The sequence below is a fragment of the Ammodytes marinus genome, assembly GCF_949987685.1.
Source record: "Ammodytes marinus genome assembly, chromosome: 3".
Lineage (NCBI taxonomy): Eukaryota > Metazoa > Chordata > Actinopteri > Uranoscopiformes > Ammodytidae > Ammodytes > Ammodytes marinus.
Window position 1 is genome coordinate 19,473,180 of NC_137232.1, and position 22,427 is coordinate 19,495,606.

A 22,427-nucleotide genomic window follows, 5' to 3' on the forward strand; every position below is an offset into this window, starting at 1 on the left:
TTTTTCTTTAAAACAGTAAAATGGATGTTTATTTTTCTCGTATGACAATGGGCTTCAAAACGCTTATTAAAATGTACAAATTTAAAAAATTAAATAAAAATGTAGGTAAATACACATTCTATAACAGAGAGTGGGGGAAGTTGCATAATCTCTCTCGTCTAAAATAAAATGTTTTACAATTAAAAACTGGTCAGTAAAGGACAGAGAGTATCTTCGTCTCAAGCGAGGGTCAATGATCGATCAATGAGCCTGCAGCAGACATGACGCAGACCCCCCATCTTTAACACACACAAACAATCACACACTCATCCCTCTTCATGCTGTCTGTGCTCCCAGCCACTGCACAGGTGGATGAGCTATCTCTGCACACAGCACGCCCCCACAGAGAGGACCGCCAGCTCTGGTTTGTTGCTGCCTAACAAAGTACAACACAGAAGCCTTGCTGAGAGAAGCCCTATGTGAAGTGGAGGAGAACAAAAGGAATCAGCTGTAGTTTTCCTGCTCGCTACCTGAGCTGTGCGTCCGTCCGTGTCTCTGCGGCTCAGTCTGCACAACTTTGATCTTCTTCTTTGAGTGCAGCCCAGAGTCTGAGTCCCGCTTTCTCTTTCTGTGAGAATGAGTCAATCTCTCCTGTTCGTCCCCACTGTCCCCTGAGCTGCTGTCCTCGTCCCTCCCTCTGCTTTTGGAAGCTTTCTTGTTTTTATGTCGACTACTTTTAGTCCTTTTCCTGCGCTCTTTGTCCTTGGTAGGGCTGCTCTCATCGCTGCTGCTGCTGGAGCAATCCACTTTCTTGCGCTTTTCCCCCTCCTCTCTCTTCTTCTTTTTCTTCTTATGCGAGGATTTTTTGGATCGTTTCGACAGACTTGCTTCTGTGTCAGATTTGGACTTTTTCAATTTGTGGCGTGCAAGCTTCTTTGTGGAACTGTGTTTTTCCCTGAAAAGAAACAAAATAAATGTAGAACTAGGCAGAGCCTTGGTAGGATTGTATGTATGAAATTTGATGCATGCATACGGGCAAACCATAGACTTTACACATCAATATCTGTTTTCATAAGATTACTGCAAACTCTTTAGAGGAGAGCATTATTATGGGAAATGTCCATTTCATATTTTTGGGACTTATACCCATACTAGGGACTTAACAACTCGACCTCATGACCTCTAACTGAAGGAAGTATGGAGCTAAATCTCTGGTGTACCCCTTTAAAATCTGGGTCACATTTGTAGCTCTGTAACTCGAACTAGATGCAGTTCTGTGTATTGTTTACTTACTTGTTACTTTCAAACTCTTCCGGGTAAAGCTCCTTGAAGCCACTATGTCCCCACCTGTGATGCAAACACATGACATGAAGATGTTAATGTATCAATCTGGTATAACTTTGCCTTCATTTGCATTTTAGTCTGGATAAATGTTCACTGTCCCTGACAATTAAATAATGAAAGTTATTTACATTTTACTTTTCAACTTTGACCTTTTTTTTGTACAAATTTCAGTTAAGATTTAGTTGTGTACCCTACCTGTCAGGATCTTTGGCCTCAAATTCATACAGTTTGCGCGTCCAGTATTTAGCCTCTCTGTCATCGTGTTCTGAGGCTCGATCTCTGCTTCGACTAAATTCTCTGGGTTGGTCTCGATCACAGTGCATTCGCCCCCTGGAATATCAATCATCAGTTAATCAAACGGCGAAGTACAGTAAAAGCTCTCCAAACATAGACCCTCATCATGAAACACACTCTCAAATCATCTGTGGTGTCACTTGTGTTCCGGCAGGTTCAAACTAAACTGGGACGATCACTGCTCCTACCTCGCACTCTCTGTATCCGACACATTTTTCTGCCAGCCTCGCATTTTCCACATCTCCGTTTCCTCCTGGATCTAAAGTGGGTCAACAAAAGTAAGTGCATTACAGACTGCACGGACACACATATGTTTTTAATACTTTTTCAATTCACCAAAACCATTCAAGTAGACAAGATTGAAATATGTACTAATGTTATTAAATATATACCCAAATAAATATTGGGAAATAATACAAATTAGTGTGTGTACCATCCAAATATCACAAATCTACATTCACATGTAAGATCACTGATATTTGTAACCAGGGCCAGGATCAGATTATCAAAAAAAACTTAATCTATGTACATGTCAATTAAACAAGATCATCAGTTCTTTTAATAATCAATCACTTTTAAATGTTCAAACCTAGTTCCAGCCTCTCAAATGTGAGGGTGTGCCGTTTCAACAAGCAATCAGAGGACGTCACCTGGGAGGTTGTGATGAGCCCCACTATTTGTTTGATATTTAATAGAAAAAAAAAGATTCAATCGATTTATGGAAAATAATAGTTGCAGCTCTGCAATTGATAATAAGTGTTATTCAGAAACCACATTCTTCATAAAACGTGAATAGCTCTTTTCATGGTGTCGTAAGCAAAAATGATGGGGAAAGTATGTTTACTAGTACTACAATACATGTCACCATGTGTCCCACCACAAGTTATCAGGTGTCACTTGCTATTTAATTTAGGTTTGATATAATTACATTTTGTTTATCAAGTTATTCTATTTCATCCGAACCACAAAACAGCACCACAGTGACCATTAAGTTAAATCAACAAGTCTTTAAACATTTAACCTTAATGGGGGGGATTTAATGAATGGCAGTTCTATTTGCATGCATTTGTTGACGCATTTTGTGTCTTATAAACTGGGAGCCGAGTATGTTTTCCCACTTTATCACACAAACACGTTTTATCACCTCAACGCACCTTGTTGTGAGCGTCAGTGTGGCGGATGACATTCCTCAACAGCGTCTTCCCCATCGACTGCTTTGACATGATGACACCTGACAAGATACAGATGTAAGTCAACAAAACCTAAATTACGGTGACTATACTTTAGAAAACGGTGATATATTTCTGTAAACATGAAGCAGCAAATAACCTAACTTCACCTGTTAGCCTAGCTCGCCGGCTAACGCGGTTTAAAGTAAAACGAATTCCCCCATTTTAAAATCTCACTCAACATAAAACTACTACTGCAACAACTACAAGAGCCAATACAGCTAAGCTTTTAGCGTTATTTCGTAAATGTGTACATATCAAAACTGTACCTTTTACTAAACGAGTCGCATTCAAGAAAGAGTAAAACACGGCTCACAGCGTCCACCGGTACTTCCGCTTTGGTCATACACGTGACGCTTTAACTGAACCGTGATTGGCCCAATCACCACGCACGAATAGAACTTATATTACAAAATAAAATAATACTTACATATGCATTTACATTTTTTAAGAATCATGTTAAAGAACTATTAAAAAAAATACAGCTAATTGTAAATATTTCATATGAGTCCAATGGCTCACACTACGTGAAATGGAAGCTTGTGATGAAGACTTTTTAAAATAGCAATAGGCCTACCAAGTATAAGTTATCAAATGAATGCAGTTGAGAAAGACTACAGTATTCGCCTCTGAGTCCAAGTTTAATAATCAGAAAATGGAAATACTCAACTCAAGTGAAGTAGGTCTACAAGTATCTCAAAATTGAAACGTTAAATTTAATAAATGAAGTCTACTTGGTTTAAGTTGACCATATCGACTGGATATAGCTCCAAAGAGACTAATCCTCATGTTCAGTTCCTACATGTTTTATATAAGGAACCTGCAAATAATACACGTTAAAGAAATATGACCGTTTGTGAGTAGCTTGAAGTCTGATGATCTATCTAGGTTATAGCTGTAAATATCTTCTCCCTGTTTTCCGTCTATATGCTTTGTGTTCAGCTTGGCTGGACTTCTATCAGGCCCAAATAATAAAAACTACATCTAAAATCATCTACACTCTGCCACAACTGCCCAACCCAGTTCTGTAAAGTCCACAGAGGAGCTGGCCATATAGTTGCAAGATCAGCCATCAAGGTTTTGATCAATTGCCATGGTAATATATCAACACAGATATTGGGAGATGGATCACTTTGAAATAACTAATTATAGGCTTGTATTACCCCACCACTTATGCGAGCCAATATTTTAAAGGCAGGATTTGATGAAGAGTAGGTTATGTTCAAGTAAGTGGCAGCCTAATTAGTATTTTTTTTTTATTATTAAGGCGTCAACTAGGTTACATGTATGAAGCTGCTCCAGATTACCACTGCCTAAAAAGATTGCAATATAAGCCAGTAGGAATCATGGATTTTGGCTTATGATGGAGTATTATAATACTGCAGTAATGCTTCTTTTACTGACGAAAGTATCCAAATTCTTCTTCCACCATTTGCAATTTATAAATGAAAAATGTGCAAGATGTATAAAAAACTCACAAAGCAGAATTCACTGAAGGTTAGTGGAAATATTTGGAATCAAAACATGTTACAAGTTGATAGAGGATTTCTTAAGAATCTTGAACATTTGTTTCATTCTATTACTGTATTTGAATGAATGAAACACAAAGTTATATTCATATGAAGATAAAACTTCTCCAAACATTTTCCGTTTCATGATTTCAGAGCAGCATAGTTCATTTTGATATGGCAGTTATTTCATGGGCCAATATTTTGAACAGTAGCTGATTTATATTCACAGACACCCCCTCACTCTCTCCAGTGTTATCTCCCAAACAATAAACCTGAACAGCCAAAGACCTCTTTACTAAATCGTATTTGACAGCAAAAAATGGCTCTTACTCTCCTGGACAAAATCTTATCGGTCCGTGGTGCTTCATTCGTATCTGTTTGAAGGTCACTGACATAAAAGATGGTTAAATCTTGTTTCATGGCGGGCACAGTAATAATATACAATCAGATCCATGGTGACCACACAAATAGTCTGTTTTATTTTATTAACTAATTTGATTTACAAATTGGACGCCTGCATGCTGTCTCTGTGGCAAACAGGCTTTCTTCTCACCTCCCGGCTCCCTAGCGGTGGAATGACTTTCCCACCACACTCTTATAGCGGTAAAGTCACTACTTATGTATTATCCCTGTTTCTAGAGAATATTCTCTGTTGAAGAAACACTTTGCTTTGTTTCCACTAAGTCCCTCACTAGTCCCATCCTTGTTTCTTCTTCTTCCGTCCCTGTTCTGTAGCTGAGTTTGTCCTTGTCTTTGTAAATATTGGAGCAAAAACCCTCAAAGTGACTCAAAAGAATAAAAAAGTGAGTGTGCAGTAACAACATTTTTTTTTTATGTATTGTGTTTTTTCTCTAGTGTTGGATTTAGCTGTTTAATCCAAAAGCAAATATGTGGTTGATAGGGGAGAACGGGGTAAGTAGGCACACTTTTTACTCTAGTGAGAATTGCTTATCACCTAAACATCTTTCAATAGTCATTCCTATATTAAATTGAAGCTTAAGGTGTTGGCTTGAAATGTGTACCCCTCACTTTTTCTATCTTATTGTAATAAAGAAGAAATTAATCATCAAAGACACCCTTACACATTGTGACAACCAACCCCATCAAGGGGTCGGTTGTCAAACACTATGGGGTTGTTTGTCACAATGTTATCTTAATGGGAATAATCTTAAAAAGAAGGCAAGAAAGTAGAACTAAATTTGAAAGTTTAATTGCATTGTCAAGTTGACAAATAGGCCTACATAACGTTCTGTAGCCTTGGCTGCTGGTCTAGCTTGGGATGCACTGGGTTGTTTTGATTTTGTTGCCCTTTTTTCTTTTGCTTACTAGCTGCCTTTTCCTGCTATATTCTTTCCTTCTCTGGGGTGTCAGTGAGGATACAGCTTGACAATTTATTTGGGTTATTGGGTTCCTTTTCTGGCTGCAGCCTTGAGATAACATGTGACAACCAACCCCCCAAAAAATTTGACGACCAACCCCAACTTGAATTTCTTGCTAGCATCAAGGCCAACAACCATCTGACAACTAATTAGCTTGCTAACCACAATCCAAACTATAGTTTACCCTTCACACTTTGTATGGGTAACAAGTGTTTTGTTATAAACCCATTTTGTAAAAGCTTAGAAGAAAAATACTGAGGAGCTAAATATTTTCAATTTGACATGAAAAACACAAACAGTCCTCTCACCTCAAAAGCAGCAGTCTAACTCCAAGGAAGACTATGTAGGTGACCTCTGATGCCAATTCTGGATATTTACATATCAAAATTTCACAGACAGCGCCTTCTGGTTCCGAGATATAACGATTGTGACAACCAACCCGTGTGACAAATTACCCCGTTCTCCCCTACTTCGATTCACTTGCCTGTTATTAAATTTTTTGTTTCAACCCACAAATTGCAAAAGCATAGCCACATTTTTCCTACTGTATGTGTGTTCCTATTTGCAAAACCAGATTGCCGGGTTGTATAACACATTCAAACATGGAGGTATCACAAGAGGCCGAATAACCCATGTGTCTCTCTCTGAGCTTTTCTTCACGAATGTGAAAAGTTACAGTGATCCAAATATTCATGTTATGATATAATGTAAACAAATATATATATTTGTAATAAACAATAAAATTTTTATAGCTACTAGTTTTAAATTGTAATCTAGATCATTAATATGTTGAACTACTAAATGTCATGCCATTAACAATGTTTACATTATTCGTTGTCCTTTATACAAACGAGAAAGAATATGACCCTTGTACAGGACTAATTATCTTTTTTATCATTATTAATATCAGTGTCCTCAGTATGAGTTATTTCAAATTTAAAGCTGATTATTTATTCCGAAAAGGCTTCTTGGTTTGGTTTTAGGAGTTTTACCACGATTATGTAAACTGATTAAAACTAATGTTTTGATTAATATTAAAATAATATGTAGGGATTTAACTCACGCTGAATAAGGTTTTTAATGTTATTGTACTTCATAAATACTGAGATTAAATGTTATGGCAATGATAAAACTTTGATATTACAGCTCTAAAAGGTTTAACGTTTAAAGTGTTAAATTAGTTTTATTTACACAGACCAAAATCACTAATCTTTCCTGGGGCTTTACAATCTGTACAACATATAAACCCTATTCCACCCCTGGTACCGTATGTAAATATGTATTTACATTATTGCTAGTCTTCTTCACTAAGTGCACTTAGATTTTTATATAATTGAATATTATCCATGGCTCCTTTTACACCACTCTATTTAATTTAAAGCTTTAATTACTTGTTACTTTGCAGATTGAGATCATTAACATGAAATAATAATCGACAATTAAATGAGGCTGTATTATTAAAAATGAAAATACCCAAAAGTGTATCCAGTAGGTGCAATTAGCCCCTTGCTGCATTAGTCTATCTATACAAACATGTCCATGGCTGTGTTTCTTCATTCTACAGTTTAGTAGCTCCATGTTGACGGTGCTTATACACAATTTAAGACACTCTCATTTTGTTCTGGGCAGAGCTGCAAGCTGCCACATAGAGACCTATTTCATATTCTTGTTGATGACACCAGCAACATTTCTAACAGCTTAATGACAGAGTGCTCTGCCATAACGCTTCCTAGTGAATACTTAACACTGGAAGCAAATGCCATAGAATAGTTTGCTCTGCCTGCTGCTCAAATGAAAACTATTTCTAAATTGAGTTTTAATCTGATGCCTATACTGTGCAGGTCATTTCTTTATCATTTATTTCCGTCATAATTGCAGTGAAAAAGCTGTAGAGCTGTAATTGTGCGTTCCACAAATACCATTTTCTGTTTGTTTATTTCCAACCAACTTCCTTTTGATTGTGTAAATATATCATTAGCCTTGCATGTGTTACAGCTTGTGTGGTATGCGGTTGTTGCAAGCCTGTGATTTTGTCAACACAGAGCATAGACTTCACCACACTGAGGGATTCTTTTTTTCTCGAGCCATATGTCGGTTCTCAATTTAGCTGCAGGGACATACAGTACAGGAAAAGCAAAGGGAAAGGAGAGAGAGAAGGAGAAAATATTCCTCCTCCTCCTTGCAAAAGGAGAGAGCAGTGGGGAAAAGGGAGGGAGAAGGGGGAGGGTAAACAGACCCAGACAGAGCCATGTCTGACATCCTCGCTCACTGAGAAAGAAGGAAGGACTGATACAAAGCAAGTAGTGCGACTGAGCAGAAGGGTTAGAGAGAGAGGGAAGGGAGGGAGGGAATCCAGAGAGGGGAATCAATGCAAAACAAGAGCCGGCAGAGAAGAAAGGGTGAAAAAGATGCACAAGAGCTGCATCAGTTCTCGTCCGCGAGGAACAAAAAACATTGTGTTCGTGAATGGGAGCTGGTGAGCTCAGGCACAAGGCGAGTGCAGTGAGAAACCAGGCAGACTTCAGTTGCTGGTGGTGTTGCTGAGCACCAATCCTCCCTCTCTCTCTCTCTCTCTCTCTCTCTCTCTCTCTCTCTCTCTCTCTTGCTCTCTCTCTCTCTCTCTCTCTCTGTCTGTGTGTCTCTGCCAGCTATAGGACTGAAGCCCTGGTATGATTTAAAGGGGTTGGGTTCATGGGATTTCTTTAGAGCTTCATGTTTTAGGGAAAATGCTGCTAGAGAGGATTTGAACGTGCTGTTATTTCTGATTGAACACAGTGTGTGACGTGGAGCTGGTTTCAGGGCTGCTCCCCTCCCTGCTTCCTCCGGCTGTGTTTGGGCTATGGTCCTGACTGAGAAGAAGAGCATCACCGGGATGCGGTGCTGCAACTACATGGGAGCTTTAAGCCTGTAAACACTAGTATGGGAGCCAAACAAATGAAATGGTAAGAGCATGCTTTTTAGATTATTATGTTTGCAGAGTGCCAATGCAGGTGGCTGTTTTTGTCTACAATGCATGAGAACATCACTAGCACAGACAATAGGCTACAAAACATCAGGCCTACGTTTAGGACACATGACATCATCTTCATCGTCTTCAATCAGAGTGAGTTTCCTCACTGTTGGCATTAACAGTTCCTATCACCATAACACTATGACTTTGATACCCTAGCTGTGCAGTCCATTGTTCAGTGTTTACAGTGCGGTAGGTGTGGGTGTGTCCCTGTATGTGACTGTGGGAGCAGAGCTGCTATTGCCTAGCAACCACGGCCTATCCAACTTCCATTTAATTATTTGTATGATTTGTTTTAATAGAGGCTATTTTAAAATAAGAGAAACAAGAAGTTGTCTTTCTAGGCTCCCTTTTGGACTATAAACATGTTTTTTATTTTTGTATATTTCCCTATATTTTGTATCACAACTATAGGCTCCTAAAATGAACAAATAGCCTACTTTAAATGAACTTCTAAAGGAAAGTCTACCAAGTGGTTAACATGGTGGAAACATATTTACATACATAGGACTACATAAGTAAAAGCGCCAAACTAAAGTGCAGGAGTTGTATCAGCAAAAAGTAGGCTAATAAAAATATCAAAAGTAGAAAGGAGGACTTGTTCTGCTGAAATATGTCCTATGTGACTGAAATATTGTTTCATGAAACATTATGAAATTGTTGACACTGTGTCAATGTGTTGCCATTATTTTTAGTTAAGGTGGAGCTAGTTTGAAACATTTGACATACAGTTGGTAGTTCCCAAACTAAGGGTCCGGATAAATCTGAGGGGTTGAGATATATAATGAGAGAGAAAGGAAGAGGAGCAAAGTGGTTACTACACATATTTGTTTTCATTTTTAGGACTTTATCTCTAATCTTTGCTTTTTTTTCTAAACTATTGAATATAATATATCTGTTTGAAATTATCTAAATTAAATCTTAGAAGTTTAGAGGGCGATTATCTCTTTGGTGGAACAATGTTAACAATGAAGAAAAAAAACATCCAAAAGCAGACACTGATTCTTTCTAAGGGTTCGGTGTAAGTATGTTTTTAATCTTAAACAATGTGTTGCATTTCATAAGATTATCTTGTGTTTAGCAGTAACTAACAGGTGTCAGATAATTAAGAGTAAAAAGTCCAATATCTCCCCGAATTCCCTCTGACATGCAGTGAAGTCGTATGGCTAAAAATAGAAATACTCTAAGTAAAGTACCTCAGCAATTCATTAAAGTAAAGTACTGGAATAAATGTATGCAGTAACTTTCCTCTGCCACTGATCACGTTATGTTAATCTGTTGCGCTGAGGCTCATCTCTTGCAAATCCCTGCGCTTAATCTTCGGTTTAACCCATATGTTCCACATCTATCAGTATGTATGTAATGTGTTCATTTGGGTGCAAAGAATCAACAGCGAGCATCTAAAATAAAGTGTTTTCATTTATTGAACTGCTGCACCCTGAGACAATGACAGATGGTATCTCTCCATAATGTCGCTGTCTGCAATGACAAGATTAGTTGGAGGCGGCTGCTTTGATCCCCTTTAGCAGAGACACTTAGGGATAATCACAGCAGCAACTGATAAAACTCTCACTTAATGTTTGTTTAGGTGACCCGATGCACTTACTTTTCCAGAGATGCAGCGAGGGCCGAACTAATTGAAGTTTCTCAGTGTCAGGACTTTAGCCAGAACATTTTTAATGTGACTTAACTCTCCTAAATTATATCTTTATACTTTGGCCCAGACGGAACTATTTTATAAGCCAATGGATGGATTGCCATGACATTTGGTGCATTTATGTTACCATCAGGATGATTTAAAATAACTTTGGTGTCCCCTTAACTCTTCATCTGCTGCTATCATCAAACTTTAGTACGAAAACTTTGGGTTATGAGCATATACCTGCAACACATTCCCATCATGCTCAGTTATACCAATTGCTAATCCATAAATTTTAGCATGCTATATCCGAAAGTATGGCAGTGGTGCAGTATAAATATGATAGTGTAGTATAGGCATGGAAGTGTAATGTACATATGGAACAGTGCAGTTTAAAGTACGGAAGTGTAGCATACAATATGGTAGTGTAGTATATGGTGGAGTTTGAGACACAGCAGGCAAGTGTTCACAACTTAGTGAACATGTCAAACATTTCACCTGCTTAGCATCAGCGAGTTAGCGTTCTCATTACAAGTATTTAGTATGCTGACATTAGCCTTTTGCTCAAAATTGGCCCCAAGTACAGTCAAACACAATTAGCATTATAGCTGGAGACTCTTACTCCTGTTTGCAATTTGTTTGGTGGCTGAGAGACATACCTTTACGCACGTTATCATATGTAATATGTGAAACATTATCCTTAACCAAAAAGTGATGGATTATACAACTGTTTACTGTGGTGATAGTTGCTTTCGCTGAGTAATGCTATTAGAGGAGCAGAAAATCTCATTGGCTACAATCTGAATCTCCTGCATATGCATGGGAGGAGCGTGTTTAACTGTAAATGCAAGCCCCTTGGGACATTCTTAGGTTTGTAAGCACAGTTTAAGTCCACAGTTATTTTTTCCCTTCTTAGTTGTTTGGCCTTGGGGGCATGGTGATGAATTGTGATGCCTTTCCATCTGTTCTCTAGCATAGATACCAGATCTGTTTCCCCAGATGTGGGCTTGTTTTTCCCATGCAGACACCGAGGGGAAAATAACGAAGCCCTTGTTAAAGGACCATGCATAATGGTATAGGTCGCAGCCAGGTCACAGTAGCTGTATTTTTACAAACACAGTAGAGTCAAGATGACAGCCAGACTTTCCTTCAGGCTACTGGAGATGCTCCCGGAACACGCACAATCGTAAAAGCTGCAAGAAAAACAGGCATTCAGACACTAGGATTATGTTTTGAAATGATGGCCAAAGGGGGAGCAAGCTATGTAAAGAATTTCCTGTTGGAAAAATGACAGAGTTGCGCCTGCAAATCCTGCTCCCGCTCTGTCTTTTCTGAAAAGTTTTCTGTCCTGTACAGTTTTTATGTTTTTACTAATTTGGTTATTCTTTAAATAGTCTGTGATAGGTTGTATTCCTCTGGGCACTCGCACTGCACGTAAAACGGAAACGGTTTAAAAATATTTAGCCCAGATGGGATTAATTCATATTTTATGCTCCTTGGGGAGATATTATAGTGTATATCTTAATTTCTATGTGACTAGGTTTTTATTTATTGCCATTCATTTGGCAGGAGATGCAAACACACACTCACTCACTCCTGCTGCCTGTGCCCACACCATCTGTTTCAGTCTCAGCTCCGCCAGCCCTGCTCACTCCCCCAAAGAGGAGTACATTATCTGCCACGCCACTGACACCCCCAAAGAAGAAGCAACTCTCCATGATCAGTGTGAGGACCAGGGGGACACGCGGGATGACAAATCTGAGCTGACAGAGAAGAAATCTGTCACAGGTCGGTTGACTGGCACATCAACCCCAGTAGTAGTTGAGTGAGACGCGATGCAGTGAATCCTATACCAAAAACCATGTCTCCCCTGTCTGTCCCCCTGTCATGCCTTTCAGAGGAGGTGTCTCTGTGTGGACTATGTCCCTCCCTCGGGCACAATGGGCCGGAGGAGGAGAAGTCCTGGGAGGAGCAGCTGGACGCACACCAGGAACAGCTGGAGAAGGAGATGCAGGATGCCAGGAGGATGGTCTTTCGCCTGCAGGTAAAAAAAAGTCCTGGTGCTGATGATCTTGCTTTTTACAAAAACAAACTGCACACCGCCAACTGTGAACGCATTGACAGAGGGCACTCAGACTACAGATGGACCAGATGAAGGCTAGAGTGTGATTTTAGCCTCCAGCCTAAATCTCCGATTTGTTTCAGCAATTCAAATAGATGAAATAAAAATGATAAAATAGGAATATACAAATATGAAACATGAAAATATAACATCTGATTTGTTCTAGACTCCATTACTCTGTTGAAGAACGACATGTTCCATCCTGTAAATGATGATCACCAGATTGACTCACCAGACGTTATTTGTCCATTTCTTAAACTGTATTTATATTTTATTTAACAGTTGGTAGTGCTGACATCATATAGCTATTCTTACACTGTAAAATCAATACACAGCTGGTCCAGTATTAATACATCTATGCATAATAACTGAGTAACAGTAATTATGAGACAGGTGGCCAAATAGTAAGAAGTCAAAACGGGTACATGTATTGTATAAACAAGATGACAAGAAAATACATGTGCAAATAAGCAGATTCTGTTAAATATATCGTTTTAATTTCATATTTTAGCTATTTCGGTTATTCTGATTATCAGAGTACATTATCTATTCTATGTAAAGCCTATATGTGTGTACATTTATGTATGTTTACTGTGTATGTGGGTTAGAGCAGACAAGAGGCTGAAGTCTGTGTGTATTTTCAGGCTTTTCAATACATTTTATTTTGATACAGTTGAATTCCGTTTCATTCGCTGGCACTATGATCTGAAATGGGAAATTTGTTGAGCAGCCAAGTATACGAATCCCAAAGTGCTGTATTTACAATGACAAATGCAGAAAGAAATCTGGCTTCCCTGCTATGTATATTCTATATGAGTGCTTACATGCCTTTCTTACTTCATGGCTATATATATACACCTCTGTGTGCATTGGTGTGATACTGGGTTGCTTTTTGTCCTCAGGCTTTGCTGCTCCATGGCTCCCTGCCTGAAGAGGACCAGGATGGATCTGTGAGCTTCGGTGATAGCCGTGCTAACGCTGAACAGCAGCTGGTACAGTGCCCTCTCTCTGCTAACTCCAGAGCACAACACTTGCTTGCCACTCTGTGTGAAGTGTCAGTGTCAGCCCTTCTGTTGTGATGATGTTTGCAGCCATCAATCCTCTCGAGAGAGTGCCAATACTACTGTAGAGCACAATTGAATCTCTCTGATCCACTAGCCCGCTGTCATGCAGCTCCACTGCCTCCTCATACGTTCTGACATTTTTCCATTCTCTAATTACGCTGCTCATACCCTCTCCCTTTGAAGGTTCTAATCCGCAGTCGCCTGGACCAAAGCATGGAGGAAGCCCTTGATCTCAAGGTACAGTACAAAGAAAATGTAATTAGACCTAATATAGATGAACTGCCTCCCGAGCCAAGTGTCCCTTTCTTGAATGGTCTGTGTTCATCTTGTGTGGCTCTTAGAGGGAACTCCTGAGACACAAACAGGAGGCACGCCACCTTCAGGCCATCAAGGTAAACCTCTTACTCTAATTTTGTCCCTTCTGTGTGTGAATTCAAAAACGGATTAAAGGATATAATTCAATGCATTCCTCTCTTGTGCTTGCCCAAACTGATGATTCTGTAGTTTCTCACACACAATAAATATAATGTAAATATATCCACACACACACACACACACACACACACACACACACACACACACACACACACACACACACACACACACACACACACACACACATATATATATAGTATATATAGCATCTGTATTCAGGTCTCCACTGGACATTTCTTTGATCTCCGCCTCTCTCTCATTAGGATGCTCTGCAGCAGCGGCTGGCCGTGCAGGAGGATGCTGTGCTGCAGCTAAAGCAGGAACTACTGAGGAGCACCATGGCCAAAGATCAGCTGGAGGGAGAAAATGTGAGACAAGTGATGATTTCCGTTTGACATGATCATATATTTGACCTGCATGATTGTCTACGCTGGTCTACGTGTGGGCAAGATAGCATTCATATGTCATGCTTGTGTATCTGTTTCCAGGCAGAGTTTAAACACAAGTTGAGCGAACAGAACAAACTGCTCAGTGAATATGAGGTTTGGCCTTTTGTTCTTTACACTTGAGTGCATTCTTTGGATACATATGCATGAGTGTACAGACTTTTCTCATGCATTTATCTTGTTGCCATAGCAGCAGCTGGGAAGGAAGGACAGAATACTGCAGCATCAGCAACAAAAGCTTGACGATGCTCAACTAAAAGCACATGAGGTCAGCCGTGGACGGGTAGGGATCAAGATATGTTTCAACAATATATGGTTGGATGTATATGACATGTATAATAATATTCATACAGCAAGAACTCAACAGTGGCTCATCATCAACAGCTACTGTATATCGACCAAGGCTTCGTAGGTCGGATTTTGTCCTTCTTTTAAAGGGCATTCGTTAACATGATGATAACATTGTTTATATCACCATTATCATCCTTTAAAAGATGAAAATCAACCAGCCATATTTACGTATTAACATGCGTTGTTGTCCATTTTGCAGTCATTCAGAAGTGAAAGTGGGGGTTTCAGTAACTCGGTGGCTACGTCTGCTCCTGTAGCATTCAAACACAGTGCGCCGGTAATTATTCTTTTTTAAATTCAGTTTTTAATCAGTTCCTGTTTATGTAGGCGGCTTAGCCCAACTTGGTAGAAAAAGAAAAAAAGAGTTATGCATACGTTATGCATGACAAAAATAAATACATTCATGGTAAATCAAAACATGAGATATGAAGAAAAACGTATAAGATCATTAGCCAAAGTGTTGAGATACAGTGTTAAAATGATGAGATACTTAGTCAGAATGATGTAATAAAGGGCTCACGTCATGTAGATTCTGTGACAGTGTTGCTGTAATGACTCAGAATGGGGGCGACAGAAGTTACGAACTATAGCATTAATATGAAAAACAAAACTGCATGTAGGCCCACAGAAACTGTATGACTATTAGGAATATGTTTGTCACAGGGAGAGGAGCTGCAGCTGGTCAGGGAGGCACTGCGCAGTTTGAGGGACAACTTCTCTGGCCATGACCCCCAACATCACACCCTGGACACACTGGAGCAGGGCGTGGCCAGTCTCATGGACCGCTTACTCTCTGTTGACACGCAGCGCAGACAGGACAGAGGGGTACACACACACACACACACACACACACACACACACACACACACACACACACACACACACACACATATCCGTCACCTGATGAATGATGAGTCAACTGTTTACCATCATAGACTGTATGTAATTGTTAACCATGAGTAATTGGTTTCTTTTTCTAGGAGGAATTTAAATCACCAGGACGGAGGGCCAACTCCACAGACCGTGAATCCTGGCCACCGAGCTCAAGTAAGACACACAAGATCTTTGTGTTGTCGTCCTCTGCAACATGCCGTCCAATTACACTGCTATGTATGGAGACGGCAATACTGGCTACGAGGATTGAACCATTTTAGACCATGATTGTTTGTTGGTTTTGTTATTGTTCCCAGAAATGGCACATTCGCACAGCAGCCCGGGTTTGGACGCCACCGTCTACACTAAAGTGCTCTACTTCACCAATCGCTCGCTCACTCCGTTTCTGATCAACATCCCAAAAAGGTGAAAATATTACCACTTTATGGTGGATTAATATAACAGTGTTATTGTTATATGTTCCCTCACAGCAGCGTGAATTGTTTTCTGAGCAAATTGTTGTTTGGGTTAGACCTGCATGCTGATGACAAGTGGCTGGATTCAGATATGACTAGAACCACATATGGAGATGCTATATTGACAGTGCTGGAGAAATGTTTAAACTTCACACGCTTTATATCTGTGTGGGTGTGTGAGTGCAGAGAGCATGACTGACAGTGTGCTCTTTACAGGCTGGGCGAGGTTACACTGCGAGACTTCAAGGCTGCGGTGGACAGACATGGCAGTTTCAGATACCACTTTAAGGCCCTCGACCCAGAGTTCGGCACAGTGAAAGAGGAGGTAGGTGTGGGAGTAAAATGGCAGCCCAGACTTCTTTACACATCAATTTCAGCAGGCAAATATGAAATGCCAGTTTATAAGAGTAAGATATGCTAATTAAATCAATGGCTGTGCTATACTTCAAAACACTGTGGGAGGACTGATTTACATTCTAGAGAATTTCGATTACACCGAGAAGTGATTTATACTTTCTATCTGGACCTTTAAAGACTTGAGTGTTTCTTGGATATGTAAATGCGGGATGTTTGCTGTCCAGGTATTCCATGACGGAGCGTTGGTGCCTGGCTGGGAAGGGAAGATTGTAGCGTGGGTGGAGGAGGACCGCGGAGAGAGGAGGTGAAGTCTAAAAAAAACACAGATCACCACTACAAACCTCAGTTGTTCCCACTGGACCAGGATTCCACTGAAAACACTTATGATGCCATAATAGAGAAAAGCTATTATACCATTAACTGGGACCAATGGATCTAACACCATTTCGATGCAAAACCACCATGTTTAAGAAGTGAATGTTTCATAAGAAGAATCTGACTTGACATTTGGGTACCACTTTTTTTTATTTTCAATGAATGGATATAAGACATTGTTTAATTATCAATTAATGCTCAGTAATGTGATAACTGAAACTGAATGTGAAAGTAAAGTTCATGCGATCTTCAACAAATAACGTGTTATAAGCTGTGCTCTAAAAAACTGTAATCAGTTCCGACCTTTTAAAAAAAAGTGTTTACTGACATTTCTTCACATGTTCCAGTTTGCCAAATAGTGATAATGTTGTTCTGCATCAATTTTGATGTTTTAATAAACATGAATTATTGCACGGATCATTTTGTTGTCAATTATTCCCCGGCATGCGGTAATGACACTGTACACCAACTTCTAGCCATTATACACCTCCACTCATACACCCACATACTGACTAACAAACCCCACCGATTGCCACTAAACTCAATTCATTTTGGGGGTTTCAGAATTACAATCACTGGTGCAGATCAACCCACACAAAACAAAAGGGACACAGTGACATGTTTAGTTTAGTATATCTTTTTTTTTTGGGAAACTGTTTGTTTTGTTAGCTGAAGTTTTAAGGCAATATACTGTATGTTGTTTTACTAAGCTTTTCAGATTGCATAGCAGGAATTCAGTTTGTTCTGGTATTTAACTTTTAGGTATTTTCAGTGTCAGAGTTTCCTCGTGGCTTCACAGTCTCTTCAGCCCTTTCACAGCGGGACTGTTCACCTCTGTGTACATTAGTTGCTCCATTAAGGTCGGTCAACATCCACTCTCAAAGTAAGCGTTCGTTTCTTCTTGTTAAAGATGGCCGACGCAGTGTCTTCATTTACAGTTTGTGGGAATTCCAAAAGCAAATAGTAGTCGTCTTCCACCTCCAGCAAGACATCGTCCTGCGGGGGAAACAACAGATCCAGCAAAACTCTCAGACTCACAAACGTGGAAACAGGCCAATTATATGTATTTTTTTATGACACCCCACTAAGCACCGACACACATTGGATTCCAAAGCGGCTTCATTATAACTGTTCAAGGGAGTGTGTAACCACAAACCTTGGAAATTCTCAGCTGGCAATCTGACATGGTAGAAACCTTCGGCAGCTCCACTGTCAGCCACACGCTGCGAGGAACTCCTGCTGCATCACTCTTCACCTCTAGTTGGTACTTTGGCTTCTCAGGCTGCACAAATGTGGTGGATATGACCTGGATCAAACCCTTCTTTTTCTGCTCCGTGGGTTTACAGATAATTTGGGCCGCCCGGTCCTCGTCTTGCTTCTCTGAACTGAGAGAGGAGATCTGTTGCAGAAGGGCAGCTGGGGTCTGAATCGCTGTATAAAGAAAAAACACCATTGATTAATAAAAACTGTGGCAGAGAGGTTGAAATATGATACACCTGCAGCAGCAAAGCAAAACATCTCCAACAGAAAAGGGCTCGTAGCAGCTTATCAGAGTATTAGACTTATTGCTGGTACCTGTGTCTGGTTGATTGGAGATGTTGGACCACTGCCTAAACCCAAGTCGCCGGTGTAAGTCACCTGGGCTACTTTTGGGGCTACAGCTGACGACAGTGTACTGCTGAGATAAAGTAATCTCATGCTGCTGCTGACGGGCAAAGCTCAGTGCCAGCATATTGACTTCATCTTTGTCTTTCTTACTTTCCTGTAGCACTGCAGGGTTAAATGCCACATCCAGCACAGTGTACCAACCTGCAAAATAAAGGGGGGGAAAAACAATGTATTAGTTGGCTTGTTTTCATTATTACTGCAAAGGGCACACATGTGCAGTAGTTTGTGATGCAGGCAGAGTTGTGACTTTTACCTTGACCTTCATTTGTGCTCGTTTCCAGTTTTCCTCCGAACACAGGTACAGGCATGCTGGTATCCTGAGGTGCAGGCACGCGTCTCCAGCTGCATATATTGATGTACAGCAACCCTTTCTTGGGCCCCTGTTGAGGACACAGATGTACGCATTGTCTGGTTCAAAACGTCACCCTATCTCTATCCTTTTTGAAAAAAGGACAAAGGGGTAGCAGCTTAACCATGTGAACGCATAGCTGAAACAACAAGTCAATTAAGTGATTAGTTGACCAACAGAACAGCTTTAATACACTCTCTTCATGACTTGGTTTTTGGGTGGTTTCGTATGAAATTCAAATTGTTTGGGTGTTAAGACTATTGTTTGGACAGAACAAGACATTTGAAGATATTATGTGCTTGGGATGGACCTTTTAATGTGTATCTTAGTGATATCATTGATAATGTCTGACTCTGTGCCAACGCTAGGGGCCCAGTGTTATACGAAATTCTGGGACCCAACCGTTTCTGTGTCTTTATCAAAATGTGTTACCTTCTCTTTTTCTCAATAGTTATCAGAATTTTTCACCATAACAAAACATACTCAATTATCTTTTATTTATTTATCTATTTATTTATCATGTGGTGGCACCTGGACGTAGCCTGGCATTCCCAGACCTGCCACTAGGCGCTGGCAAATTAAATTTGCTGCGCGTGTTGGTCTGGAGACGCTCCGTTGAAGCTTATCAAGACTACCAGAAATCTGGTATAACGTTTCAATTGGTTCTATCTAATATGGGCGCGCCAGAGCCCTTTATATGGTGCTCTGGGGAGGACGTAACCGGATGACGACAGTGACGTGCATGCGACGTCGAAGCTGTGATAGTAAACATCAAAGATGGCTGCGGATATGTTGTGTGAGTTTGAGACTGCTTTGGCCTCGACCCTTAACGAATTGGAAGACGGGACTCATAGCTTTCACTAGCAAGTAAGTGGAATGTTCTGTTTTGCCGACCGACAACGGCAAACGTTTAATTGAACAGTTTAACAGCTGTTCGCTAAACGAACGGGGCTTACGTCACTTGTGCATCGCTCTGATTGGTTGTAGTGCTATCCAACTGCGTGCAGTGGCATTTGAAATGCACGAGTAGGAGCCGCCCCTAGAGTTGGAAATTACTATTGATCGTCGCCAGACCCTCTATCGTTCAAGATATCAGGGTCAGGATTTCCAGGCTAACCTGGACGAGGAGTCATGAAACAATTAAGGTTGCGTTCCGAATCGCATACTCTTTCTTTTTTCTATTCTACACATTACATCCGACGATAAAAAGAATCTAGTTAGGATGCAGTAGGCATACTATTGGGACATACTTTACTCTCTTATTTCATCATAACATTGCGCCTTGATCTTGCCTCTTGCTTTTATATCCGTCGCATCCCCGTTTGTTTTCATTTGGAGGCTTCGTCAAAGTGACGTCACTTCACGTGCGCACTGGATTGTGGGTCAGAATTGCCCAAATAGGATGCAGTTTTCAACACTAAGGGCCTATCCCATCCGAAAACTTTTTTTTGCATAGGAAATTTCCTTTCCTATCGAGATGAACCGGAAGTACTCGGCGGATAGGTGATCCGAATTCTCCAAATGCTTAGGAAAGGAGCCTCGATTCATCCTTTAACCCTCCTTTAGCATAGGTTACTCCTGACCAACCTATGCTAAAGGAAAGAAGATAGTGGTATCCCATAATCCTTTACGGCGGCAAGATTTAAAGTAACAGGCCACCGCCGGAGTTTACCGACTCTACACGAATACGAACGAGAGGTAAAACAGAAGAGAGGAGAGGAGAAGAGAGGAAGATTTAACTCGGCTAAAACAAAATACCCCCCCCCCCCCCCCCCCCCCACACACACACACACACACACACACACAGGCTAAAGATAATAAAGAACTCATAAAAGACCAACATCATAATAGTTATTTTCGTAGCACATAATTTACACCATAAGAAAATAAAATACCAACTTCACATTTAATGAAGTTACTGGGGGCAGTTCATTTCAACATCAACATAAGTGTAGCCTCTTTTTATTCCACATGTGAATTGGGATATATGGGAGTGATTCTCACTCTGTTGGCGACAACCTGATTAAAATCAATATGAAAAGAACGCATGGATCAAACGAGCGCTTGTTGTGGTCAATTTTCGGAGAATAGTGTAGTTTCACGCTAGTGACTCACGTCAGCAATACTCGCCGTCGCGCAATGACGTCGGTTAGGAAAAGTGGAGTCGAATTCATTTGAAACAGCGCTGTCCTTTCCTATGTTCGATAGGAAGCACCTTTCATCTCTCCTTAACCCCGATGACGTTTAGGGGTTAAGGTATAGGAAAGGAGGCTTATAGGTTAGGAGATTGGACTTTTCGGATAGGCCCTAACAATCTTGGCCGCATGAAGTAGGACATCCGGGTACTTCTAACCATCCTAAATCTGGCCACAAGAATCGGGACATCCTAAATCTTCTTTCTACATACTATATAGTAGAAAGTATGCGATTCGGAACGCAACCTAAGAGTTGCGGCATCATTATTACTGAACTTCCTGTTTGTCACATAATTTGGTGCAACACCTTGATTGAGTTTAACCCTTTGGGTTTGTTGAAATTCATGCATGAAGTGATTATCCCCATTGCTTGGCATTTTTACGACTTTTGAAAAATGTAAAATACATTTTAACTTTAATTAAGGTCTAATTAGGGTATTTTAGAGTAACTTTTAATATCCGGCTTTGTCGGAACCCTATTGCAAATAAAACCGGGCATCATTAACGCGACACACCTGCGCTTCCTCTGATAAAATGTTGCGACAAATAGTTTAGCTTCATGGTAAATGGGTTAATTTTTACCTACCAATATTTCGGTACAAAAAGAGGAGTGGAGCTCGGGAGCTGCGCCGAGTTCAGCTTTCTCCTTCTTCTGTTTCTCTATGAAGCCCTGGTAAGCTTCGGGATCATTCTGAGAAAGATCATCCAGCATGGACCAAAACTGGTTGACCTGCTGTAAAACATCTGTACTGCCAGTGGAGGACATCTTCAGGTGACGGCGACGTTCCAACTTCGAAGTTTGCACGGTAACTAGCGACACTAGCTTGCTAGCTTTCTGACAACTAAACTATTTTATATGGTAGAAATATGCTGAAGTTGATGAGTCAAAGTTTGAAAACCAGCTTGTCTATAGTGTTACAGATGATGTGCACTGGTGTAGAGACTGCCTTTATAAATATATACAAATCAATTGCGCTAAAATATAACAAACTAGTTAATTTCTGTCAAATTTAGGTAGCAAATTACTCTAGTTTAGCTAATGTTGTCAGTTGCCATGGGAACAAGCCGAGAAGAAATGTCACATGCGTCACACACACAGAAGCCACCTGGCGGCGACAAGCAGGGATGCAGACAAAAATCACACTCGACACAGTTTTTATAGGCATTATTTATATTCAATACATGAAAAATATAACGTAAAAAGGCATTTTTGATGTCTCCAGTCTGTATTTTATGTGTACACAATATGACGGACATTAAAAGTAGAAATAATTTTCAAATGTCTTAAACAGTAGGCTAATATCAGTAGCATCCTCTGCTTGTTGTGCCAT

At 40.2% G+C, this 22,427-nt stretch overlaps 3 protein-coding genes across 7 annotated transcripts; 1 reads left to right on the forward strand and 2 right to left on the reverse strand.

Moving 5' to 3' along the window:
- On the reverse strand, positions 1 to 3,174 carry nkapd1 (NKAP domain containing 1). Of its 3 annotated transcripts, none has more exons than XM_080025198.1 (6): positions 3,116 to 3,174; positions 2,772 to 2,848; positions 1,806 to 1,876; positions 1,519 to 1,653; positions 1,273 to 1,326; positions 1 to 934 (listed from the first exon to the last, which is right to left on the reverse strand). In XM_080025198.1, exons 2-6 carry the CDS (start codon positions 2,838 to 2,840, stop codon positions 484 to 486), a joined length of 780 nt encoding a protein of 259 aa, XP_079881324.1. In that variant the 5' UTR covers positions 2,841 to 2,848; positions 3,116 to 3,174; the 3' UTR covers positions 1 to 483. The 3 variants fall into 3 exon arrangements, with proteins under 3 accessions (XP_079881324.1, XP_079881325.1, XP_079881326.1); XM_080025199.1 differs by having other exon boundaries at positions 2,957 to 3,168; XM_080025200.1 differs by lacking the exon at positions 3,116 to 3,174 and adding an exon at positions 2,207 to 2,290 and having other exon boundaries at positions 2,772 to 2,823.
- A 4,921-nt stretch (positions 3,175 to 8,095) lies between these two features.
- Positions 8,096 to 17,301, forward strand: dixdc1a (DIX domain containing 1a). Of its 3 annotated transcripts, none has more exons than XM_080025048.1 (16): positions 8,096 to 8,229; positions 8,512 to 8,678; positions 12,013 to 12,173; positions 12,284 to 12,429; positions 13,410 to 13,499; positions 13,755 to 13,808; positions 13,913 to 13,963; positions 14,270 to 14,374; positions 14,495 to 14,548; positions 14,643 to 14,735; positions 15,003 to 15,080; positions 15,467 to 15,628; positions 15,784 to 15,850; positions 15,994 to 16,102; positions 16,369 to 16,477; positions 16,734 to 17,301. In XM_080025048.1, exons 2-16 carry the CDS (start codon positions 8,656 to 8,658, stop codon positions 16,815 to 16,817), a joined length of 1,386 nt encoding a protein of 461 aa, XP_079881174.1. In that variant the 5' UTR covers positions 8,096 to 8,229; positions 8,512 to 8,655; the 3' UTR covers positions 16,818 to 17,301. The 3 variants fall into 3 exon arrangements, with proteins under 3 accessions (XP_079881174.1, XP_079881176.1, XP_079881175.1); XM_080025050.1 differs by having other exon boundaries at positions 14,646 to 14,735; XM_080025049.1 differs by lacking the exon at positions 8,096 to 8,229 and adding an exon at positions 8,332 to 8,403.
- Positions 17,302 to 17,739: 438 nt separating this feature from the next.
- On the reverse strand, positions 17,740 to 21,862 carry pih1d2 (PIH1 domain containing 2; the record flags this gene model as incomplete). The annotated part of the gene is made up of 5 exons (XM_080024779.1): positions 17,740 to 17,880; positions 18,041 to 18,315; positions 18,460 to 18,693; positions 18,806 to 18,932; positions 21,683 to 21,862. The coding sequence occupies 5 exons, from the start codon at positions 21,860 to 21,862 to the stop codon at positions 17,740 to 17,742; spliced, it is 957 nt and encodes a 318-aa protein (XP_079880905.1).
- Positions 21,863 to 22,427: the final 565 nt, after the last annotated feature.